This window comes from Lepisma saccharinum, chromosome 3 (genome assembly GCF_977018435.1).
Source record: "Lepisma saccharinum chromosome 3, izLepSacc3.1, whole genome shotgun sequence".
Classification (NCBI taxonomy): domain Eukaryota; kingdom Metazoa; phylum Arthropoda; class Insecta; order Zygentoma; family Lepismatidae; genus Lepisma; species Lepisma saccharinum.
The window spans coordinates 108,461,989-108,489,738 of NC_139231.1; the positions used below are offsets into that span (position 1 = coordinate 108,461,989).

The window sequence follows — 27,750 nt, forward strand, 5'->3', positions numbered from 1 at the left end:
GAGCACTCTTCTTATCGTCTTTTCTTTTTCATCTTGTTTCAACTTTATCTTTGCATAATGAAATAAAAATATTCAAACTTTGTAAAGTTAGGTTAACCATTGAAGTTATTGATATTTACACGCTTTAAAACAAGTAAAATTCGGACTTAAGAAGAAATTTTCTTTTGGGTATTTTTTTACCCAGCGTGCATCCTTACGTCCTGGCGGGTTAAGACGAACAACTTTCCTAAATAACGTTCTGCGTGCTGAAACCTCGTTTCGAAGTTAGAAGCCATAGAAAAAATGGAATTACCTATCCTGTATGTATGCAACCACGTGGCACAGATTCCCTCTTTGGAAGACAAGTGTTCGCCAATGTAAACAACACTACACACGTATCCATAAAGCATCTTCATTGACATTTCATCGACTACCTTGCCCCCCCCCCCGAAGATAAACTCCCAGTTACGCCTAGGATAGAATATCTTGGGTAGGGATATCGGAAATTTGATATTCCGAAAATATTGTCACAGACGATACGATACGTTTTCCATATCGAGGTATCGGCGACATATCGTCTTCACGATATATATCGCCAAATATCGTGACGATATATTTCAATATCGCGATATATCGCCCAACACTACTGGGAAGTCTTAACTACAAAAGAAGACGCACACTTGCTCCGCAGGTAAAAAATCTCCCTTTTTTAAAAAATGTGCTCTTTTTGTCATGTACATTAAGTATCCATCAGAATTTTGAAATTGTCCGAAGCCATATTACATACGTGAGTTTATTACTTATGAAGAAGAAAGCATTTTACGTCAGGAAATGCTCATTTGTGAACTTGATTTCAGGGCCTCCCCGATGGTGTAGTGGTAACGTCGTCGTCTTATAATCAAGGTGTCCCGGGTTCGATACCTGGTGAAGGCAGATTGCACAGTGGTTCGGATCCCACTTTAAACTGCAGGTCCAGTCCCGATCAGCCTATGTATGCATAAAGTGGACTTAAAACATCAATTAAGTGAACTTGATTTCGCGGACATTTTTTTCTATCTGCATATAGTGCGACAGGGGATCAAAAATGCGTGTAATTTTCGTGAGTAAGTTCATCTTCTACCGTCATTACAAGAAAACAATAATCGAAAAAGCCTCTAAACTTTAAACAACCTTGCAAAACGTTGTGGTACGCCCAGGATGAATGTTATAATTCTTTTCACGCGGACATCTAGTTTAAGATATTTCAAAATCTGGCTGAAGAAAATTTTATTTCATGCGAAAAGCAGTAACCATTACTCAAACTAGCCCCGATAGTAAAATACGAACTTTTATTCTTCATTTAAATGTAGGCTAATTATTTCGCAGTTCATAAAACTGCATGTCTCTAATTGACGTCACTTATCAGAAGCCAATGGCCGTTTAATACCATTAATGTACTCACCTTCATGCATCCTGCCTTGATCTTTCATGTGTTACATCGCGAAGATGGTTACAAGGAAGAACATGATCACTTAAATCCAAGTCAAAACTAATATTAAAAAAAATAAAATCCGATAAGATGGACGAGCGCTCAAGGCACCAGAAGGCAGATTACACTACGCACCAAGCAGGAACAGGACAGTGACTAAAGTACGTACGTTGTTTCAGCAATCATGGAAAAGAAATCGAGCAGCACTAGTGCCAAATCAAGCGACAGGTTTATCGACAAGTTCTTACTCCGATTCAAAAATAAACACGATTCACGGTCAACCATTGCGGAAAGCCGTATAAGAGAGTACAAATCGCCAAGCACTTCCGATGCACAGGATGACGAATCTTACAACGAATTCCAGTATGAGTGGCAATATCACAAAATTTCACTAGAAGATCTTCGCCCCTTTTGTGAACAACTTGGGAAGTTTCTTAACTATTTACACAGCTTACAAGACTTAGGATACCTTACTTATCAATATCCCAAGTAAGTAATTAGACACGATAAATATCACGTAGGTTAATATGTTAACAAGGGATCTGCTAAAAGTGAATTCCCATCTAGAATATCCGGGAACTAGACGATATTAAGAGAAAGTAAACTGTCCGTGACCCCTTTCCCAGTTTTGGCGCCCGATCGGCGCCATTGTTTACGGAATTCGGGAATACAGTCAGTGTTCCGAAAACAGTATTTTTTTGCACAACGGGACTGGAGAATTGGATCTTTAAGGGGACAGTTCGCGTCATTTCATCACTATAAGTGAAATCGCTTTCATGTTATAAACGAGAGAAATCTATGATTTTTAGGGAGCATATGAACCTAACCGCATAGCCCGCTCACGTACAGTCACAAACACTTCTGGGTTGTGGCGATCCCATTGAAAGTCAGGTTTGTTCCAATCCTGAAGTGTCCGTGACTGCACAACTGCCTCGCCGAATAAGACGCACAGTAAACCTAACAAGCACCGAAAGTGGTTGAAAGTTTTTCATGGTGTTTACTTGGCAAGGGCGTATCCAGGGGTTCCGGACTCCATCCAAATTCCTTTCTTCTTTTTGAAAATACTAAGGTGGATTCAGCATACTTTCCGATGAGACATTTGATGTGGCAGGTATAGAAAATTCCCTCTGTGTGCACGGTTTATGGATTCTGAAAATAACATCCACTAAAAGTATTTTTAAGTTTCACACTGAGTAGTGATATGCGAGCTGAAAACCTGACTTCATTGAGTTGTTTTGGTACATTGGTTTGTTTTTTAATATTACATGCAGATGTGTAATACGTACCAGACAGTAAAAACAAACTATTGTCAGGTGTTTTTTTTCTTCTTAAATTTCCTGAACCTTGTCAGTTAAGTGGAGCTGACCGATTGAACCATCCCAAGCAAGTGGTATTCTAGCCGCAGTTGAAAAGGGGACTTTCTTAACTGTACTCTTTATCTGTGAAAAGGTTCTCAGTTTTGTTGTACAGTTGTCAACCTTGTCAGTTAAGTGGAGCTGACCGATTGAACCATCCCAAGCAAGTGGTATTCTAGCCGCAGTTGAAAAGGGGACTTTCTGAACTGTACTCTTTATCTGTGAAAAGGTTCTCAGTTTTGTTGTACAGTTGTCAACGTATTTAGAGCCCTCATCACAATTTAGCCTCTGCTCTTTCTTACCCAAAAGACGTCACAGAACTGCTTCTGAAAAGTGTCAACAGACATTCTATTCTGAAATTACGATTCCAAGAATAACAAACCATAAAAAAAAACCCAACAAAAAACGAGATAACTCTCCTCTTACTAATATAGAGAGGGAGGGGGCATTCAACATTAGCCTTGGGCGATAGACACCCCCTGGCTGGACCCCTTCCAAATTTTCTTTCTGGATTCGCTCCTGTTACTTGGGTAACAATGTACAAACAAACTTTTCTTTAACCGTAATGTGAAGCATTGCTTGGTGCGCTTAAGAGTATAGCTAAGTTGGTGCGCATATACGCGGAATATATAAGTGTGTTTCACCTACGTCACAAACTGTTGCATTGTGGGATCGAGCAGCCATGATTGAGGCCGGTTCTTGTAAGCGGGCGGGAGATTTGACCCTTGTTTACGATGGTACATTGTGCAGTATTCGGTTAACAGAAACTCACGTTTATCCTCCAATTTTCCGAGAAAGAACAGAAGGTGCGCTTCACGTCACGGAACTCGAAAATTGTTGATGAGAAGATTGGCGACAATAAATTGTGCCAAACATTAATGAACAAAGCAAACATTACAGAGTATGGAGTGATCGTTTCCTTTCAGGTAAGTTCATATATCACCTTTTTCTGCGACTTTTAGTACAAATGGATCAAGCTGGTGTGTTTGTTTTTGTTTGGTAGGAAGGTGCTCATAGGCCTACTTCCGATAAATTTGATGTTAAAATGATAACATTCAACGCTAAATTCATGTTGATAATTTTACGTTTGCACTTGATTATTTGTATTTCGTTCGTTAACACAAACTGTTATTAATTATACATCAAAGTATCCCAAATTGATTGATTGATTTGGTTTATTTTACTTCGCTTTTCTGCCAGTTTTGGCTAATCGTGAAGACAAAGCTGGGTGATAATATGATGAAATTGATTAAGGGACACTCACAAAGAAAACTCATGCCCAGGCCGGGATTCGAACCGGGGACCCCTGTGTTAACCACTCCGCCAACATTGTTAAAGCAAGGAGTGAAATTACTGTTTTTGAGCAACTCAAACATTTTTAATTTACCACGCTTGAACAAACCTTAAAGGGAAACAGAGACGATAATGGCAGAGCCTTGAAAATATTAGTAAATCTCTACTGGATGTAAATATTTCAAGCAGAATCCGAATCACTAATAAGTACGAAAACGAATTGATTCCAGGTAGCTGGGTCAAGTAATTAAACACGCGAACTAGAGTTGGCCAAAGGTTTAGGCCCATTTTCATTTCGTTATCGTCCAGTTCGTATGGATCTATATTCCTTTTCCGGAATGTCTGGAGTATGAGAACGCGAACGCGTCCTTAGCGCACGTTGCGGCTGTGTGCCTCGTCCAATGAACGTGCGGAGGGGAGGGGACCGCGCGGAGGGGCGACTCGACTAGTCCAATAGTTCTGTAGTAAACATGAGAGCTCGCAAGCCTACTAAGGGAATTCTGCATTCTGCACTCTTCCCCACCTAGTTTGGCCCCACCCACAAGCTTTCGCCTCTGCGCGTCGCTACTCCAGACATTCCGGAAAAGGAATATACACCACAAAACTTCGCCTTTTCTCCATATCCTTTTATGTCGACTGCACAAAGAGCATTTCCAGATGGCACAACATTGTCATTAATTGTATGCAATGTTACTGAAATTTTACACAGTACTAACAACAAACGTACAGTTGGTGCAGGTGTAACGAACGCTACGTGCAAAGAGGAATGGATCCCATTCTCCTACGTGGTGGGTATTTATTTATTTTACGACTTTGTTTACATGGCGAAGTTAAGGCATTAATGCCTTCTCTTCCACTTAACCATTAATTACAGGGATCATTTTTTTCTTTGCAGTAAATTGTATACAATTAAAAAATTAAAAAGATAAATGAAAAATAAAATAATAAAAGAAAAATAAAGTAGTGAAAGTAAAATGAAACTAAAAATGAAAGCAATACAGTTTGAATACGAACAGTCAAGCCCTGGATTAACCATTAATTACGTACATTGCTCATTATTTTTACTAACACAATGAAAAAATGTAGCTTAGAAGAAATTAAAAATAAAAGCAATACAGTTTCTACATGCACACACACACACACACACACACACAAACACACATTCACACACAAGTACCTACATAGAAAGCATATTTCGTGGGCTAAATGTATAACGTATTTCTTTCTGGGAATTTAATCTAGGTCCAATTGTTTAGCATGTATAATTTTAATTGTCTTTTGAATGTTACAACTGAGGAGGAGGCTTGGATTTCGGGGGGCAGTCTGTTCCAGTGTCCTGCAGAGGTAACGGTAAACGAATTGGCGTAGAAGTTAGATCTGTGGATAGGGATGGATAACAGAGATTTTTCACGTGATCTGGTGTTGCGGGAGTGAAAGTCCGAAAGATATTGAAACCGCCCGGAAAGGTATTTCGGATCTTTTATTTCTAGGGCTTTGTACAGTAGGACAAGGTTGTGATAAATCCGTTTATAACTTAATTTCAGCCACTCGACCTTCGCATAATACGGTGTCAAATGTTCTGAATATTTTATGTCGAAAACGAAGCGGACACAGGCGTTCTGGATTCGCTGAAGGCGTTTAGCTTGCTCGCAATTAACGTCCGAGTAAACAGTGTCACAGTAATCAATAATAGGGAAAACAAGAGATTGGACAAGTTTGGTTTTTATACGTTCGGGGAGGAAGTTTTTAAGCCGGTAAAGAGAGTGTAGTGCACCGAAAGCTCTTTTACACACGGAGTTTACGTGTTCTCTCCAGGTAAGATTATTGTTTAGTGTAATTCCCAGATTTTTAACCGTGGTAGAGAGAGGCAAGTGTTTATCGTTGACCGTAAGATTAGGGAGATTTAATTCGTCAATTCTGTTCAGAGTCTTTGGGGAGCCTACGAGCATACGCTGGGTTTTGGTCGGGTTGACGTGCAAGCCGTGGTCTACAGACCACTTGTTGATTTTTTTCAGGTCGTTGTTTACACGTTCGGTTGCATTCAATATTTCTTGAGGAGGGAAAGAAAAGTATAATTGAAAGTCGTCGGCATAGATGTGATACCTACAGTGATTAAGCACCGACGGGAGGTCGTTAATATACAGTGTAAACAGGAGGGTGCCCATTACGGTGCCTTGAGGGACGCCACAGGGGATGCTTTTCCAGGATGATCTTCGATGTGGGTCGACGACACATTGTTGACGTCCAGACAGGTAGGAACGGAACCAGTTAACCGTCGAGTTCGAGAAGCTGAATAGGGATGATAGTTTTGTGAGTAAAATTTCGTGATCAATGGTTTGGAAAGCTTTGGTAAAATCTAGAAGAACAAGGATTGTAAGGTGTCGATTGTCCATGGCTAACCTCATGTCGTCGGTTACGTTGACGAGAGCCGTGCATGTGCTGTGGTTGCTACGGAACCCAGATTGAAACTGGTTTGTTAGGTTATTTCGTGCTAGAAAGTCACGGGTTTGACCACTAATAAGATGTTCTAGAGCCTTAGACAGAGCTGGGAGGATGCTGATTGGTCTAAAATTGTTTAAATTGATTTCGTTGCTTGTTATAGGGCGTACCTGGGGAGTTTCCAAAGCGACGGAAATGTGTCAGAAAGCAAGGAGAAATTGAATATGTCCGTGATGGGAATAAGGACATGGTGGAGGATTTTTTTGATCATGAGAATGGAAACTTCATCTACTCCTACGGCCGACGATTTTATCTTAAGTAAAGATTTTCTAACGTCTTCCGGTGAAATCCAGGAAAAGCAAAATTTTGAAGCATTTGTGGAGTGCGTTGCGATGTTCCGAATAGTTTCAATTTTAACATTATTTTCAATAGTCGGGAGGTCACAAAAATGATTATTCAGTACATCTGGTGCAAACTTAGGAATGTAGTCGTCCTTTTTCTGTTTCCCAACACCTAGAATTTTCAACTTTTTCCATAGAACGTCCGGTTTATTTTGGTGGTTGAGCAATTCGTATGCGAATCGGCGCTTGGCTTTTCTTACCTCCTGATTGCAGCGGTTCCTCAGGGTTCTATAATTTTCGAAGCTGCATGTGCTAGAGTCACCTTTTTTTACGTCATTTCTGTATTTGGTGTAAGCTCTGTCTCTCATGACCATAAGTCGACGTACGTCGTCCGTCAGCCAGGGGGCGGGGGGACGTGAGACCCGTTTCTTTCTGACGGGAGCATGTTTATTGAACAGCTCAAGAATAAATGTATTTAACAGGTGAACTTGCTCGTCCACTGTTGGTAACGTGCTAATTACGTGCCACGGAACGAGTGCAGCGTCTTCGTTCAAGTGGGTTTCGTCAACGTTCTTTATGTCCCTGTAAGATACTTGTTTAGGCTTAAATTTTGGAACGCGGATGTTATATGATACGTGAATTAAATCATGATGGAAAATCCCAGGTACCGGAATTTGGCCATGGCTCGTTACGCGATTTTCGTCGGAGACCAGAATGACGTCAAGCCAGGAGTCTGAAGTGGCCGTGTGGTGGGTTGGGTTTAGGTGACAGATTGTAAGATTTAAGGCCGAGAACGTATCGCGGAATTGCATAGCCTCCTCTTTGGTGGTACACAGGTCGACATTCATGTCTCCCAAAACAATTGCGTGAGAATATTTTGGTAGAAATGTTGCGATATAGTTTTCGAAGTTTTCGAGGCGAGTGGTAGGTGGTCGATAGACTACGGCAAGGAGGAGTTTCTGTTGACAGACGGTAGTTTCCATAATTATATATTCGGAAGATCGGTCGTAGTCGCCGGGTGATTCCGAAAGGATTTTGGCAGGAATATCTTCGCGTAGATAAATTGCCACTCCCCCGCCCCTCTTCCCGATCCTGTCTCTTCTGAACAGACGAAAACCTGGAAGGTGCACCAGTTCACTCGAAAGGCTCTCCTTCAGCCACGTTTCCGACACGAGCAGAGCATGACAAACAACTCGGCCGCAAACATGGCGGCGGTGGGAATTCTGACGTCATATGAACAGGGACGGCGCTACAGGGAAGCTGAAGTCCCCCAAAACCGGTCTCAGCTCCCCTAGATTTTTGTAGTACGGTATATGCATTTAGACTGAAAACTTCAAAAGTTAGTTTTCATTTTGCAACATAAAACTTCCATTGGTACAAGTACAATGTTCAAATACATTTTCTAGATCGGTTAGATCGCAAGGTTACTTTATCACGATGTGTTGTAAAATCAAGAGGAGGGAGGGCAGCTGCAGATATGCCTGGATAACCGTGGCCAATGATCATTTGATACTAAGTAATTGGTCAATCATGAGTCCCCAAACTTGCTACGAAATCTGCTGCCTGCATGGTAGGTGCACGTATTCAGTGACTGTGATATTGTTATTTGATTGTTGGCATATACAGTTAATTGCGTACAATTATTAGCCTCTATTAATCGTATCACTATATTTCGGAATATGTCTAACAGGTGTGACAAAGCACGATGACATTCAAAATCTAAAGAACCATCATGCTTCTTTTCTGTTTATTAGTTCCTCATTCGAATACCGACAATTGCATGAGTGTTAGCGATGTTCTCACATTGGTTTCCTTTCATCTATCCATATCGCAGCAAATATTCGAGAGGGAGAAATACGATGTTAAAGAATTAAAGAGTACACAAACTAACTCATTCTTAAATGATAAGAATTGGAAATATCAAATTTGGGCTCCCAGCCCCGATATCAAGGTGTCCCGGGTTCGAGCCCCAGTGCAGGTAACATTTCATTAAGTGGTTCGGATTCCGCTAATCTATAGCTCTCGTCCACATTAGCCTCTGTGCATATAGTGAACCTTAATACAAAATCCAGTCAACTAATCATTGCAAAACGGTGCGAAAATCAGCACGCTTGGGCAATTTTATTACTCGCAGTCCTAGTCCTACATGTTAAATAATTATCATTTGTGAGGTTAGAAAATATTTCTGCAGTACCGTCAAAGTGGCCAAAATTTGATTCCGTGCTGGATAATCACATCGAAAACTAATGATCCAATTCTCATCAGCATTTATGCTCAACTCATTCTGAAATTAAATTATAATCTTCAGCAATTATTTTCACTGATCAAAATGCCCAGCGAAAGAGTTGCAATTATATTAGTTACTTTTATGTCAATGTATTTGAACCCTAATGGAGCTGAATTTGTAGTAAAAATATGTTTGTTCCTTGAGAGTGGCACCTCCTAAGTGGACGGTATTTCTCGCATTCTCCTCATTTTTAGGTCTAAGTTCTGAATTCCAGTCGTTGAACAACAAAACGTAACATATTTCATCATGTCGGTATGGATGGAAAAGATTGGATTGATCTTGCCCAGGATAGGGACAGGTGGAAGGGTTATAAACCTTCGGGTTTAAGAAGGCTAGAGAGTAATTTAGTTAGTTGGCAGATAAAACGCTATCACTAATACACTTTCTATTGAAGGGTGGTATTGTTTATTTGATGCCTACTTTATTAAGTTAGTGCCGCTTTTCTGAAGCACGAAAAGCTACAATCTATCCAACTGTTGTTATTTGACCAGTTTAAAGTTATGGCACACTATGAGGCAGAAAAGAACTCAAAATAAAGACCCTTTCAGCAGCTACTTGCATAGTTGAAATATTCAAAATTGCCTTTTACGAACTTTATAAGCTTTGCGTTATTGAAATGTTCATACCTCCTTTAACGGCTACTTGCAGCAATGATTACGTCTGTAATCGAATTGGTAACGAGAGGTTGAGTGCTCTATCACTTTTGTCATTTAGGAAAGAGATTGCAAAATCTTTGGATTTAAACAAGGTTGTAGCTGATCATTAAAACAGACGTATGCCATACTATTGTAGTTTGTTGCTGTGGTTCATTTTCTCATTTTAGCAAAAAAGTAGCTACTCAAACTCCTTACATAGAAATAGTGTTAAGTGTAGTATTTATACGTATATCCAGCGAGTTAATAATTGTAGTTTTTATGGCGTATTTTGTATTGTTCATATGAATATTAAGTCTGTGATATTATTCCATTCAATAACGGCTTAGGAAAAGAAATCAATATAATTATTGCATTTTATTTGACATAAAAGATTCGTGCCTGGAACAAAATGCAATGATTTATCTTTGGATCTGACTGTAACATATGTCACTGGTAAAATTATACCGTAGTAAAGTATTCAGCAAATACCTTTTAGCCGGTATAAGTTAGCCCCAAGAATTTGACTCCGAAATCTGTAGCCCCCACTTATTTCAGGCTGGCGCCGTCACTGCATATGAAACCCACCTATACAAACATAAAATCATGCAGTGAGGTTGTCAACTTGTCTATTTTCAAAAACAAGCGAAACCAAAGCTTATTTTATCCACTTTTCTAGTACACACACACACTTGCAGGAAATAAAAGCTTTTTTTTGGGGGGGGGGAAGACAAAGATAATGGGTAAATTTCCCATCAGTATTTTGTCTTAAGGAATGGCAGTTGACGTCCTCTGCTATTGACGTTTTCATTTCATCATTATCACATTGTGAAAAATAGGCTGATGCTGATGTGAAATTCGCTTATTACCTTTGGCGTTGGGTGTACAACTTCTCATCTACGGGTCTTCCTCTCCGCACACCAGTTTTGCTACCTTGTGTTCTGACGTCAGACGAAGAATGCCTACGAGGTTAGGTTAGGTTCCATTAGCATAAATACAATGAAAAATTATTATTTGGGCTAAGAGAACTAAACCTAGCTAGCCTAACCTCACAACGTAGCCATCTAGCCTAATATTAAACAGCTTTCTCCCGTGACGTCAGAACACAAGGTTGCTCAAGTGTTGTGCGATAAGTGAGACCCCTCACCTACATTGAACGTTAATCGTAAGACAGGATCTCCTATTTTTAAAATAATCTTTCATCTCCTTCACAGAATTTCTTTCTAATGCTACAAAACTTGATCAAAGCCTCAATCGACCCTGGAACCTTCCTCTGTAAGCTCGTTGAGTCGAACACACAATACACACTGTCACTGAGGCGAAGGAATGTGGCCCACAGGATTACAGCTGCAAATTGCCCCCTTTAAACTTTACGTTTTTCTACATATCTCAACAGAATCAACTTGTGGACCCCCTAGTTCCTTCGTTTCTAAGATAGAAACACACCCTTGGCACCATGTTGGTAGGAGTCAACAAAAATATATGTATTTTCATGAGAAGTAGGACATAAAATTGGAAATATTCCCTAATCGGCGGGGATTGAAATGCAATGACCTGATCTATTGTAGTGTTGCAAACTTAAACTAAAAGTCACATTACAACCTTATAGCAAGGTCTTCTTCAGACTCTGTACCAAGTACAAATGTAACAAGATACAAAAACAGGACGATTTATGTACACAAACATTACTCCCCAGACTATTAGAAAGTTGTTCTGGAACATTCTAGCAGGTGGCTTTCCCTTGTCAACTGTAGTACTTTCACCTAAAAGGCTAAACATATTAACTTTCATATAGAATGTGGTTGGACACTTTTATCTCACGCTCTTTTTCCTTCATTCTTCTTCCTTCTTCTCTCCTCTTTCTCTCGTGTCCTTTCCACTCTTTCTAACACCTTCTTCCATTCTTTGTTTAACTTCAGTTCCTCATTCCAGTTCAATGTGTCTTCTTCACCTTTCATCTCTATTTCCTTGGCCTCCTTCCATTTTCTCACTAGTATTCTCTTCTCCCTTCCTATCTGCTTAGCCTCATCCCACTCTATGTCATGTCTTGTTTGAAACAACATAGGGATGATGTAAGACTTAAGAGAGAGAGAAATGCGATTTTTAAACACAGGAGAGAAATAAAGAAGAAAAGTGAAAAGTGAAAAGACACAATGAACTGGAATGGGGGACTGAATTTAAACAAAGAATGGAAGGAAGAAGAATGAAGGAAAAAGAGCGTGAGATAAAAGAGTCCAACCACATTCTATATGGAAGTTAATATGTTTAGCCTTTTAGGTGAAAGTACTAAAGTTGACAAAGGAAAGCCACCTGCAAGAATGTTCCAGAACAACTTTCTAATAGTCTGGAGGGGAGTAATGTTTGTGTATATAAATCGTCCTGTTTTTGTATCTTGTTACATTTGTACTTGGTGCAGAGTCTGAAGAAGACCTTGCTATAAGGTTGAAACATTACGTTTAGTTTATGTTTTATAATAAAATTAAATTACTGCCTTGGTCAGCATATTGAATTTTTATATCATGGAAACAAGGCTTAATGGTGTTATGTTGCAAATTGTGTAGTTAAATATGTCCATGCAGGTTTTTTCTTTACTTTTTATTTTTTCGTAGTGCCAATGCCAATCTTATGGCAGATCAATTTATATGTTTTGGAAGCACAACAGACACAAAAGTATAGCAAGAATAACATTTTGCACGAGCTTGATACATTGAACCCCCCCCCCCCCAACAAAAAAAAAAAACTTTAATCAAGGTGTGACAGATGAGTTTTGTAACGACAAGAGATGACAATGACTAATTTTCACTTTTAAACAGACACAAATTAAAATTAAAGAAGAGATCCTTTAAGAATATAATATCATGCAAAGTACTCATTTTCAGTAAATCTTAACACGAAGGAACAATGAATTCTTGACATTCTCAATTCTTCTGGAATTATTGCCCCAAAAGACAAATGCAATTACACACTACTTGGCACTATTATTTAAAAAGAGGAATCTAATCCGTAGGTATTTGTATTTTTTGTTATTTAGCATAGTTTTTCTGCCACTCTGGGCTAATTGCAATTATGAGTGATGATTAGATGAAAATGATGAACATCTAGACCAAAATTCGAAACTGGGGACTACGGCGGTGAGATGATAATCACTTAATACACTTGGCCATGAAGACATAAAAATATCGGCAAATGTGAGTAATGAATTATGCTCATTATGCAACACCTGAAATGAAGCCTTGAATGCACAGTGCAGGATTCTGATACAGAGTAATTTACCCATTTGAGTCAGTGGCATATTCTTAAAATTTGGCCTTGTTTACCACAACAATTTCTATTTGTTGTGTATATATATATATATATATATATGCAGGCATTAAGTGTAAAAAAAAAACAAAAAAACAGAGGTCCGACAACTTCAAATTTTCTGACAATTTCCATATTCACACACACACAGACTATATATATATATATATATATATATATATATATATATATATGGATTGCTCCGTAAGAACCTGCTAAACCTGCAAGTACAGGTTCACAACAAACTCACTGCACCATGGCTAAAATGTTTTGTGATGAAATTTATGGAAACAACAATCATTCAATTTAGAAAAATGTATAATTGTAACCTTTCACAGTGTACTCCAACAACAGTTAGATAAGGATACAAATGAGCTGGAATGTCTGTACAAAGAGGTGAAAAGTGCTGCGGACAACATTGATAGACTAAAGAAACAGAGGAGAGCTGTACACAAGGAAAAGGCATCTATGAAAAGAATATGGAAAAAAATTCAAGATGAAGGTAGGCCAAAGGAAAACAATCATATTGATAAATTAAGGAGTTGTTGGTCTTTCGGCTTGAGTCAGGAATGGCTTTTCCAAAATTCTCACTTTGAACCAAATTGATTATCTAGTCTGAAGAACTACATCATTCAAATTCCAGCGAAATGGTTTTCTCAAGTTGCAATTGAGACAAAGCTATTGTCTCAAATCTTTCTGAGACTCCTCAGAAAGATTTAGAAGGAATTCTAAGGAGATCTCATTCTCAGAATTTAGACTAATAGCATGGTTCTTTTACTCTCATTTTGCTAATTTCACGTTGCTTTTAAATTCTATTGGTTAATTGCGATGATGAGGGTGAATAACAATTGGATGAAAATGATGGAACAAACATAAAGAAGCACCCATGCCAAGATCAAAACCTAGAACCTTTAGTGGCAATGATTCTTCAAACCAATGGATATTTTTAAAAAAAGTATTTGCTGAGACAAGCCAAAGTGAAATCTTGGGAATGTATACTGTATAAGATCATTATTTAGAGGAAAATGATTAAAACCACCGACTAGATTTTTTAAAAGTTTTGTGGTAGAAACAAGAAATGATTTACCATTCCACACAGTATGTGTAGCACACAGACCCAGAAAGTGATTCAAGTCATAGAATCCAAAGTTTTCATTGTCAATAGTAAGAGAAAAAAATATTAAACTGTAGCACAACAGTCCTTTGAGGGTGACAGTCTTCCAAACAACTTTTCATTGGGTGATGAATTATTGACATATTGAATGCCATTGTCCGTGTTACCTGTCAATTCACCTTGTTGCCCTCATGATTCTAGGCCACCACTAACATTTCAAGGGTCTCGATACGAACGAAATGAAACCTAGAACCACATGCACCAAGGTAAACCATACAACTAAGTGGGAGCCCAAGAGTATGTCATGATACATTCAAATACAACTAATATTTGTACGCCAGATATTTGCATTTTAAAGCCCATTTCACTGATATGATTTCTTTAATATGGTAGTCTCTGATCCATGCTCTACATACAAACATCTATAAATTAAATGATGGTTCAAAACCAGAACAAGCTCCAAAATAGCTACATCAAAAGGAACAGCAGCACACAAAATTAGTGATGCAAAAATAATTCTAGGTTTTTAGACTAGTGCTATATGGAACTGTGGTTTCAGACCAACAAGGTTAAAGGTAAAAAAAGGGGGGGGAGGGCTGGATTGGGTGTACCTCAGCCCATGATCAGCATTATCATTCACAGCATTCTTGGTTGCACGTGACTTTTATCCCTATAGCATTACATAAAATATCAGACTTACATTTTCACCTTTGTCAAAAAACCTTAATGTTCTGAAGAGCTGGATCAGATTGCCTCTGGCTGGCATCAGGGGTGTAACTAGGCTGGGGCAACTGCCCCCCCCCCAAGGTAAATTGCCCCAAAAGGCTGGAAGACTGTAATGGATTTTCCTGACTAATGTTTTTGTCAGAATGGGCCGCTCCAGGTAGATTATAGTGACGTGCAAGGCTCAAAGTTGATGGTTTTGTATAGTTGGATGACTGCAGTAACTATGCCACGATTTCCCACTATGCTAAGCAAAAAATGCCAGCGAGGTAAAATTATTGATGTTTTAACACAATTAAGTAAGAATTGCAATGCTGGCTGGGAAATCTGTGTACGTACTATAAAAGAACCCAAGAACTTGTACCTCAAAATTGTGTTAGTCGTAATTTAAATTTGGTTCTTATTGAAGGTAACCGAGAAAGCCCTGTCTTTCTTGTAATTCAGAATGTCTATTTCCCCCCCAATAGTATTCTGCAATATTAAGAGTAAAAATCTTGAACCCAACTCTCAAAACAATTAATCCAACACAATGGACAGGTAGATAAGAAGTTGTGTATGCTCTTAAAGAGAGGCTTTTTGCTATTTTGAAAGCCTTTTTCTTATACAATATTAACAAGCAAAAAGTCAAACAAAAGAAGTGGGACTACTGTATTGGCCATAAGGGAAAAACAATCTTTCAGTTTCATTTTATTATTGACTGTTCAATGTAAAGTCTTGGAGCAGATGAATATCACTTCTATGGTATTAAAAACAGACTCTCCTGATATGGGAGCACATGATCTCTCCCATAACGCTCTCTTGGAAATGACTGAGCTTTAGGGATAATTTGAATCACTTGTTGAAATGATGAAAATATGTGCAAAGTGGGAGGATTTTACTGGAGTTCTCTGAAAAAAGAATCTAAAAAAGATAAAGCACCATTATAACAAACTCTGTCGAAAGATTTGCCAACCGAGAGAGCTGGTTCAACGTAGACACTATTTGCTCAGAACTGGACAATTGTTATAAAGGCATGAAAGGAGATGTATAGACATAAAAAGTGATAAAAACCTTCATTTGTCAAGATCTATAGACACTGAGCTTCGCAAACAACCTGATAAAATTGCAAAAAGATTTTGAAACCTTTATTTCAGTCACAAATACGTATTATCATAAGTTATTTCAAACACAAGATAAAAGACATGAATGATGTGAAAGAGCTTGCTCATATCCTTGTGACACAACATAATTAATTGGTTTCCAGTTATCCTGATGTGTGCACGGCTTGTTTCATGTACAGTCACAGGGAATAAAAATGGGACAGCTAGATCCTGAAATACTGACTTCCCTGCAATGCGTTGTGTGATGCCCAATTCTTAGCTGATCAGCCAACTTCAATAGCAACTTTTTAATAGGAACTTCTGCTATCGCCGCAGAGTATATACAACGTATTCCACGGTGTATTTGAGGATACAGATGTCTCATTTTTATTGTCTGTGACTGTATCTTACTGTTCCTCTCACAATAGCAAAGGCAGGGAGATCATCTTATAAATTTAAAGCTATAGAAACTTATTTCCTCAGTACTATTAGTCAGGAATATCTTAGTGATCTGACTTTACGTTCAACTCAAAATGACTGAGACAAAAAATATCAAGTTTAAAAAATAATCGATGCATTTGCGTAAATGATAATAGATGATGAATCTATAATGTAAGCATTGTAATTAATTTATTTAATCTTAATTTGTTAATGAGTAAAGAATATATACAGTACCTATTTTATTAGTTATTTTGTACTATTCATTTCTAGCAATTATCAAAAAGAAACATTTTTTTAATCATAATAAAGATAATTATATTTGCTAACACCCCATATGCTAAAATTACAAATTATTTTATTTGTATATCCAGTCACTACAATAGCAGTAACTTGAGCCCCACTTGTGTAGTCTGCCCTGGGGCCTCCACGAGTCTTGTTATGCCCCTGGCAGGCATTGAACAGAATACGTGTCAATGTGTGCCAGATGCGAAGATCACAAAGCTACCCCTTTGAACACTACAGAATTTAATACTGCGAGTATCATTAAATGTATGCAATATGTGAATGAATTCAGGGAGTTCTTTTATTGTCATTCTGTACAATGCATTGAATTCATTTACACTGTTAAGTGTGGATAATATTCGAATCAACATTCAATTGTTTAAAAAGTTGTTTAGGTATAAATATGAAAGTTCACACATCAGGGAAGTTGGTCTGTAAGTTGTGTATTAAATCATTGTTGTTATGAATCCTCGGGCTTATATTTACTCCAAGATGAACCTACATCTGCGTATAAATTAACCACCGAGTACATACACGACATACATCGCATCCTGTGTTAATATTGAATGGTAACTCATACCTTCACATTGCAGAAATACGAGAAATGGAAAGCACAATAGCTATGCATGATAAACACATGTTTGCAAGATGGGAAAGTATCAAGAATAGTCAGAAACCAGAGACACTAGAATTAATGCTGCAAGATATAAAGGTAAGACTTCTTTATGTTTCTAAATATTTTTTCTTTCTGTATCTCTTTACCTTGCAATATGAACCTTTTTTGCATAGTGGATTAGATATGAGACTTTAAACTAGGTAAAGGTAAGGTCAAGTACCCCGTGCATACAGCACCGTGCTATGAAGGCACATTTAGGGGATGTGGGAATCTTGGCCATTTTGGAAGTGAAGTGATCAGCACCATCATAGGCATGCACACAGGGAGAAAAGGGAGGGCAGTTGCCCCCCTAATCATGGACGTGCGCAGAATTTTTCCATGGAGGGACAAGCAAGGAATTTTTGCATGGGGTATATTGCCCCGATAATAGTGTTGCCCACTCAAAAACACCACTTGAATTTGAAATTATCGCATTAATATAAATTACTATGACTGAAATCAAATTATACGTGTGAAATATATACTTTTACGTTGACATTCGATTTCTAAGGGGAAGAAGGTATGGCCATCTTTGTCCCCCCCCCTTTCCTTCCAGAGGTCCATGTCCCTACATTATTATACTTTCACTTAGATATTTAGTGTAGAGTAATCTTATCGCAGTTATTATAAAATATTATACTCTTAAAGAAAATCAAGTATTTTCAAGCTGATTAAAGTTCAAAGCAACTACGGGGAAAGGAGCTGCAGTTGCGTAACCACAAGGGGTCAATGAGCATTGCCCCTCCAGGGTCGTAAATAACACCCCTGGAGTGTAGGGGGGGAGGCACAGTGACGATGATAAATTAAGAAAGACATTCTAACGATGGAAGCGGCCCCGGCGCCCACCCAGCGTCGAATAACATGGGTACCTGGGGGAAACCCTGGGGGGTAAAGGTGGTCAGGGGCGTGATGCTGATCACATCACCCCCACTCACGACCGGATCAAGAAAGTGTGGGGTGTTACCCCCACACCCCCTATATGCCTTCATGGCATGGTGCTATGCACAGGGGAGCACTTTACCTTTTTTTTTTTTACGATAGTTCACAAAAGTTTTCCTTCTGGCATTAAAATATATTTTCAACCGAACATATTATATTGATGCAAACAGAAAATGTTAATCACTAGAAAAGTACAAAATGAATTACGATTAGACGAAAACCTTCATTAGCTGAATAGTTCAAGTCATGAGGCAAGAAAATGCACTGGCAACGCTGACTTCTACCCCTCCTCACCCCTACTTACCACTTGCGTTTCAGCAAGGTTTGACTGTGCTGCTCCCGCATATTGATAAGTTTATTTTGTAGCTGTTATTGTTAATGAAGCGAGGAGAAATGTTTAAAAACAAACGTCCAAGTGGTGCAGAATTTCGAAAAAGGAAGAAAGAATAGGATGAAAAGACAAAGAAATATCCTAAGATCAGTTCATTTTTTAAACCTGGCAGCAGTAGTGATACAACTGAAAATATCAACAGTGGTGGTGATTTAAATGCATGTTTTAATAAATAGATTCTACTTATTAATCATAAAAATAAAAGTCCAATAAATAATTTTCTTAACCCACTACTATAACTAACATAAGAGACGCTAGTAACAATGGATTACCTAAAGCAGAACTTGTAGATTTTTGCCAAGACAGTGAAAGTGGACTGTTTGACGATGACGCAGACTTAAAAACCCAGGCAGACAGAAAGGCTTGTCAAAATGAAGAACATGTGGTCGTTACAAGTGGTGCAACAAGTGACAATTTTGACTTTGTGAGCACCGATATTGGTTTGTATATACATAATGAGGTACTAGAAGAAGATGTTAAAGCTTCAATTTTATCACCCAGTTCAAGTAAACCACAAGGACCTTTCCCGAAAGACCCGGTGAGTAAGAGATCTTTCAGCTCCCTCTAAAACAGGACAGAAACTACAGAGATTTTGGTTATGTTATTCTTCTATTTTAAATGCTATTTATTGTGAACCGTGCTGGTTGTTTGCCGATAGGTTCGACAAACACTTTAATGATGCATGGTGTAAAGGGAAAATTAACGATTGGAAAGGTTTAAGTAAAAAATAATCAAAGAACACGAAACGTGCCGAATTCATTTCTGTGCATGCATGACTTATAGTGCCTGGAAAAATCATAAAGATGTTCAAACAATGCTGCAACAAGGTCTGAATAAGTGGCGCAAAATCATTAAAATAATTTTAGATGTAATCATAACAATATCCACCTGTAATTTGGCTCTCAGGGGACATCGAGAAGATGTAACGAACGTACAAAGTAATTCTGGGAATTTTCTCAACATAATAGACTTGTTAGCGAAGAATGACCCACTTACTAAAACTCATATTTAAAATGAGAAAAGCAAGACAAAATATTTAAGTCCTGCTATTCAAAATGAACTTATTGCACTGGCTACAAAACAGGTGTTGAGTGGCATAATAGATGATGTTCTAAAGGTACCATTCTTTTCCCTTATTTTGGATACAACCCAGGATATTACTTAAGTTGATCAAATGTCAGTTGTAATAAAATATGTCAATATTAAACCTGACGAAAAGATTCTAGTAGAGGAGTCATTTTTGGGGTTTATTGAAGTTTCAGACCAAACAGCTACAAGTTTAGAAAACACAGTTATTACATTTTTGGAGAAAAATGATATTTAAATTGGAAAAGGCCGTGGGCAGGGATGTGATGGAGCAGCTGTAATGAGTGGAAAATGCAATGGCTTGCAGGCTAAAATTAACAAAAGTCGCCTAATGAAGAATATGTACATACATTGTGCTACTCATAACCTAACTTTAGTACTCAACGATTCTGTAAAGGACATTAGGGAAATCGCTTCCTTTTATGAGCTTATCAATGAAATATATGTTTTTTTTAGCAAAAGTCTACCAAGATGGCAAGCACTAACAGAAAGTACAACAGGAAACTGTGTTGTCAACATAACTCTTAAAAAGCTGTGTCCTACTAGATGGTCGTCTAGATTTAATTCCTTGCTGGCAATTCAAGTCAATTTCCATTTAATCTTAAACTGCTTGTCAACACTCATCGTAACGTCAAAGAAAAGGTCTTCATTCCAATTCGTCTTAATGTTTGTGCTCCAAAGCAAAGTCTTGGAACATGTAAATGTTGTTTCCAAAACTTTACAAAATCCCAACATATTCCTTAATGAGGCATGCAGCCTTCTAGAAAAGTCTGTTCATGGTCTTAACGAGCTTCGGAATAATTTTGGGGTGTTTGAAAATGAAGCTAAAGAAATGGCCAGAAGGTGGCAAATAGAAACTTCAATTTCTACCAAACGGAAAAGAAAAGTGAAAAACTTCGACGAACTGACAGAAGATTTTGGCTTTATCGATCCATTGGATTCTTTTAAAGTCAAGATTTTCTACCGTGCTTTGGATATTCTAGTTAATCAAGTCAACAATAGATTTCACAGTATGAAACAAATCATATAAAACTTCAACTTTTTAAGCCCCACTTCCCTAACGGAAAACACCGGCAGTTAGTGGAATCTGCTACTAAGTTCTGGGAGAAATATGAAGAAGATGTATCTTGTACTATAGCTACAGAAATTGTTTGTTTTCGGAATGTAGTGTCAACTGAAATCAAAAGAAGGAACATGTCGAATATCAGCGAAGTTGCAGAATTCCTCTTGATAGAAAACAAAATTGTGGCTAGTTGTATTCCTGATGTATGCACTGCTTATATGCTATATCTGACCCTACCCGTGACATCATCATCACCTGAGAGGTCCTCCTCCAAGCTAAAATTGATCAAAAATTACTTGAGCACAATGACAAGAGTGAGATTGAGTGGACTGGCACTGTTAAGCATCGAAAGTGATCGGGCTCGAAAACTGGACTTGACTAAATTAGAGCAAGAATTTGTTTCCCTCAAAAAACGCAGAGGACTGGTAATGGGCATTTAACAATATCATATTTTTTGCAGTAAAAGTGTACTTTGCTATGTAATTATGATACATATTTTTACAGTTTGGCTTTTGTCTTAATCTTTCGTACCAGCTTGTACACTGATTCAATTTACATTTATATATTTTCATATTTGTATGCAAGCACTGAATGTAAATGTAGGTGTGAATTATATTTTAGAAAGGAAAAGCGTTACTAGGGGCGCACAACTAAAGGTAGTGGGTGGAGAGCATGTTAGTTAGGCCACTGTGCCCCTCCCCAACCTTGGATGGAAATCAATTCTGGGGGGGGGGGCAAACATTGAGGTAAAAGAAAGCAAAACTAGTAGAATCTAAGAGTAGCAGGACAAAATTATACTCAAGATTGAATTAGTTTTCACGTCTTTCTTGCATTATTTCTTCCAGATGGCCAAGAGCACCTGTAGGGGGGCACAAAGGGGCAATTGGCACACTCGATATCAAATTTTATACAAATAAAAATCTATTTCGTAAAATTTTCTTGCTCGCAATGTCTGCCTTTCTTCCAGTCTTGTCAAGTTCAGAGCCATAGCTAGGGGGCAGCGGGAGTAGGCCCTGGGTGCAAAAATTATAAAATGGAATGCACCCCATGAAATTTTTTGTGCCATTTTAAATCAATATTATTTTAAGTTTGCAAAAAATTGGATATAAAAATTTTCTTGCTCGCTTCGCTCCCAGTTTTATTGTTTTCTGTAATGCATTGTAAATTACCAGAGAGAGAAGTTATAACTACTAAGTACCTCAGACACTTGCTTCTTTTTTGCTGCAGGTTTGTCTTAAATGCATGAACACAATTAAAGAAGTGCGGCACATTTCAGAGACAATTTATTTATTCATTATGGTGCCTCTATGTTGCTGCTGCATATACATATATTTGTATATGAGCACCATGCTCTGGCTGCATTTACTCCCCAGGGCTGCCCCCTGGGTGAGCCCCGGAGCCACTGTATGCAGAGACAAGGCTGGAAAAATTCCAACCTTAGATCACCCACCCCAGGAATTGAACCTGGGTCTCCTGGGTGACAGTAAGATGACGTACCAACTAGACCACCGTGACTCTGACTATTAGTCAAGATTTAAAATTAAGTCTTACAAATATCAAGACAGTTGAATTTGAAGTGCATTCTCTAGATAAAAAAAAAAAATAATCACTGATACATTTGACGATAAAAATCACAAAATAATAAGGCAGAGCAGATAGCAATGCTAACATATCGGTATCAGCCAATGCCATTGGTATCAGTGTTTGAAAGTATTGGTTGGAATTCATTTACTGATACTGGCCGATACTTTTCCAGTATTTCGGTCTTTCATGGACTCCGCAAAAATGTCATGCAACACTTTTGGGAGTTTAATTATATTATCCTTTAAAACTTGAAGTTTCTCTTTATTTTGCACCAGTTTTGTGTGAAAAAATGAATTTTCTGATAATTTAACACATAATTTAATATTCTCACGTAATCTCAAACATTTTAAAGCAAAAATCTTGGTAAATTGATGCATATAATTAGAGTGAAATACTTACACATTAATATTAATCTATATTTTGAACAACTTTTAATTATTATAATTTTCAAGCATAGGTATCGGTCCAAAGTGGAATCTGCTCAGCCCTACAAAATATTCAAAGAACAAAGTAATTATTTTTGTGAAAACATACAGAATAAACACAAAGTCCTCTGACATGCTAACCTTAGTAGCTTTCTACACGGTATGAAACATTATCTTTGGTATCTTTGATTTACTCTTGCACACAAACTGATGTACATTCTTTCATCTCATGAATTTTCATAAAACCTGTGCCAAAATTGATTTACAAAAAAAATGCATTAAACATTAAAATGACAACTCTTTTATTTCATCAGTGAGTCTAATAGAGTGGCTATATTTCATAAGAGATTATCCAGGATGCTGCTGGGGGGGGGCAACGAAGTAGTATGTATGTACACCATAATTATTATGGACTACACACTGAAACTGACTGTTCCAAAGATGGCAAGGTATTTCAGAAACTATTTTCAAGAATGCACACGAAAAATGAAAACACTGCCTTGTAGCCAAATTTTAGAAGAAACGTTCTTGCAACAAAAATCACAAAAATTCAACACCTAAAAAGAATTTTCAGAAAACTATATTATACATAATATTTTCATGAACAAAAATATGCACTTAACTGATGCATTGGTGCCATGAAGAGCGAAACCTTTCTGATCTAAATGTCCTAAATAGCTTCATCCACTTTTCTTCCAGTAAGTAACCGGAATCACTGTCTTGCACTTGCCAGTTAGGCCATTCTAATGCAATAATATTCTCAACAAGTTTATACTGTTTGAAAAGTTATTCATCATGAATACTAATGCCTGAAAATTTACAAACAGCAAATAATGATGTTTGAGCTTCCTGACAAGTTATCTCCCCTTTATTTAAACAACCACCACAATGAATGTCGTCCTATAGGATTTTGATTGACCCACTTTTCAATGTCCTATGCAAATGTCATGGAACTCGTCACACTGTTGATGAAAACTGTGCTCTGTAAATAGCCCCTCCTATTACAATTTAGAAAATGAAGACACTGTTTCGTGCAACAAGAGCTGGTCCCGTGGCGGAATGGTTAACACATCATGCTACAATGCCAGGTGTCCCTGGCCTGTGAATGGATGTTTGTGAGCATCCATTCATCAATTTCATCATATCATCACTCATCCCCATCTTTGCAAATTAGCCAAAAGTGGCACAAAAGGTGAAGTAAAATAAAGAAAATCAATCAATCGTACAACAAGAAACACTATGATTTCCTATCTTTTATTTTATTGGTACATGTATCAAGGATTGAAAGAAGCTCCATGGATGTCATCTTCTCCCTTTGAGTTTTTGTTATGCAATGAGTATATACTTTTAATTGACAATACAAAAATTGAAGCCACAGAAGGGAGAGATTGCGAATTTCAGCAACCGAAGAATTGAGCTTTGAGAAAAAAAGTACAGTTTTAAACCAATGAACATGGAAATTACTCTATATCATGGTAACCATCTCATTTTCGAAATAACCAAGAATTTGTTTGTATTAAACATCAGCAAAGTCTTGTAAACTTGCTGACCAGGCAGTGTTGTTGTTTGTGACAATATGAAAATATCTTGCACACAATTGATTTCACGTAAATTTCGACAGCAGTTTAACATTTAGAGACATGGAAGAGTACCAGAACGAGAAATGGTGGCAGTGTTACATAATGTGTTTGCAGGCAGAATCATTTCACTTTTCGGTGACATATCGTGACCTGCAATATCACCCGATCTGACTGCCTGTGATTTCTTTCTCAGGGGGGTACCTCAAGAGCTTAGTTTTTGCAAGACATATCCCTAACTTAGAAGCCCTGAAGAGAAGAATTAGGGAAGAAGTCCAGGTAATTCTACCTGCAATGTTGGTATCTGTAATGGATAATATTGTTTCTCAACTTAGTGAGTCTACACCCAGAATGATGATATGGTTATTGTATTAAAATCAGTATTATGTTATCTATCAAATACCAACATCTGTATTGTGTTACTACGGGAAATCACATATTTCCGGACCCTATACTTGTCAAATACGTCTATAATCACTGTTGTAAGTATCTGGTACAAAATACCACACAAGAACAGGAACTAACTTTGTAGCCTTACGATTTGAACTGTTATTCGTATTGGACAAAAATTGTGCTTTATTGAGTTCCCAAGTAACTTAATCCATACCACAACAAATTAGTAAGTTTATCACAAAGTTCCCTGGTTTCCTCCTTAGAAAACAATCCTTTAACAATATCTGAAGTACAATTCACTGAATTAAAACTATGATTATGCTTGACCGAATGAACTTGCAGCTAGTTTCTAATCCTCATTATTGGGTCATTTAACATTTGTAAAGAAGCTGGTAAGCTTTTCCAAAGTAAGAGGGCTGCCTTACGTTTTTTTAGATCAAATATGATCTGTGATGTCAGATTTACCACCCTGGCCTTAAAAAAAAAAAAAAAAAAAAAAAAAACATACTGCGCTTGGAGCACACCACAAATCTCATTATCATTTTCTTTACACTTCTTGATCTCATAAATGGACATTCACTTCGATGTTTATCATTAAACTTAAACTTTCTTTTCAATGCCATAATGACCTAAGCTGCTATCTCACAATGTCGAAACTTTTTTGAAAATTGCAGACTGAACAGATAGGCACCCACTGACTGCTTAGTCTACAATAGAAGAAAATCTTCACTGAAATTCAGCACTATAAACAGAAGGAAATAAATATAGCTCTATTATAGGGTGTCTACCAAAATAACAAATAAAAAATTCATAGCTTTCTCTTGACCTATTTTTTCATTTTTCTTAATCTTTATTTATTCAAAACCTACTTAGATAAAGTTAGAAATTACCAATTAAGCAAATCAATAGGTATTTATTTAATGAAAAACCCCTACAAAGAGGCCAAAACTGAAGCTGTGTTTAACAAGAGAATTAGACTTGCTTTATCTTTTAATGCATCCTGGACTGCATTTGGTAGACTAGCTTATTGACTTCCTGACCTACTTGTTCATTTCTTGACTTTCGCTAGACTTTCATGACTAGTACACACACCTTGCATTACTAATCGTTGTTGGCAAGTCCATTGAGTGGCACCCTTGTGAAGTCAATACATCTCTGCCGCATATTCTTGTAATTCAATAACTCTTGTATAATTGAGAGGAAGAAGTTTAATGTCCAGTTAGACTGTTTTGTAAAATCAGCATTTTAAAGTATGTTTCAGACATTTAAATAGAAATAATGTTCATGGAAGTATAATCTTAATCACTTCTGCTTTCCCACCCAATTCTGGGACAATAGTGCATCTCAAAGGAACTTCTTTGGAACACCAGAACCAATGATACCATTCTAAGTGTGTCCTAGAAAATCCAGGATGTGCAGCAACCATAGTCTACAAAAATTTCGAAGCAGAAGTAATCGATAGTTGCAATGTATTAATAATTAGGACTGAGCCAATACCACTTTGAACAGATACGCATACCAAAGGTACTACTTTTACCAATTCATACTGATATCAATGGTTGAACACTGTAATAATTAAACAACGTTCAGAATATCTATAAATAGTAATACATATATATTCCATTGCAGATATATGGCATGAATCTACTAGAGTTTTACTTTAAAATATTCCGAGAATTACATATTAAAAAATCAGACTTAGTATGACTGTCATTTATTAATAATATCAATTTTGCATAATTCTCAGGAAAATTAGACTTCACAAAAATGTTGCATGACATTGTAGCGAACATTTTGAGATATCTGGAAAAGTATTGGCGGTTAAATATGAACCAATACTTTGCAATACCAATACAACCACTGGTATCATCTGATATATTGGGAACCAGTGCTAGTATGTTATCAGCTAAGCCTGAGATTGTGTTATGGCTATTGAATAAATTGAATTTCTATTCCATAGACATTAACTGTATATTAATTATGATCATCATTTAGTCTAAACAGCAGGCTCTTGAATTCCTCAACACACTAGTGTCACGACGGCTTGGACAAGTCCAGACTTTTCCACCAACGATTTCACTGAAAGAGAGTTCCAAAGAGAGACGCAGTTCGGCCACAGAAGATAAACCAACATCTTCATCTTTACCCAAACATCCTCCTCACACAGCTGCAAGTGAATTCCGTTCTACTTTAAGAAGAAGAAGAAAGTTTCCACAACAGAGCCAAACGAACGACATGCCGCTGGTGCCGTTTTCTCTGAATACACCTTTGCAAGTTCTCGCATCGTCAGTGGCTCCGGCAGAGAATGCTACAAGTTCCGGTAACACCCTGATGAGTTCCAATGCAACACAGATCTCCAGCGCAACCACAAGTGCCAGAAACAATAGCGACACGATGGGAGTTGAATTTCAAACTGAAATGAGATCTGTCCTACAAGCTTTGTTTGGTGAAATAAGAACACGTGGTCAAAATAGACCTGGCAACACTCCTGCTAGTGTGTCTATCAACATAGAATCACTGGACACAGAAAATATTGGTGAAACAAGCACTACAGATATTGAGCTTTACAGCCTAACAGAATCACCTCCAGATAGCAGACAAAACTAGGCATTACCCCACAGCTACTGTTATAAGAGGAAAAAATCACTCAGCAGTGTTGCCAAACGAAAGAAGTGATCACTAGAATCTTATACCTTTCACTAACAAAACCAGTGAAACAAAATGAAAGAAATATTTCATGCTTCATTTTCAGAATTAAAGCTTACTTAAGATAAATTTTTATATTGCAATCTGTAAATATATAATGGCAAGATAAATTCCACTACTGGAAAACCTCAAAAATGGAAATATAATTAAAGTACATCAACATGCGTTTTATTTCTATTTACAAATATATGGTGCTAA

General features: G+C 37.5%; 2 protein-coding genes across 2 annotated transcripts in view; one reads left to right on the forward strand and one right to left on the reverse strand.

The window, feature by feature from the left end:
- Positions 1–27,750, reverse strand: part of Dis3 (exosome complex exonuclease RRP44-like protein Dis3) — a 126,187-nt gene that overhangs the window by 42,626 nt on the left and 55,811 nt on the right. The window lies entirely within an intron of this gene.
- LOC145985951 (uncharacterized) lies at positions 1,464–27,683 on the forward strand. The gene is made up of 4 exons (XM_083120092.1): positions 1,464–1,936; positions 13,433–13,596; positions 17,327–17,445; positions 26,842–27,683. The coding sequence occupies exons 1-4, from the start codon at positions 1,632–1,634 to the stop codon at positions 27,451–27,453; spliced, it is 1,200 nt and encodes a 399-aa protein (XP_082976218.1). The 5' UTR covers positions 1,464–1,631; the 3' UTR covers positions 27,454–27,683.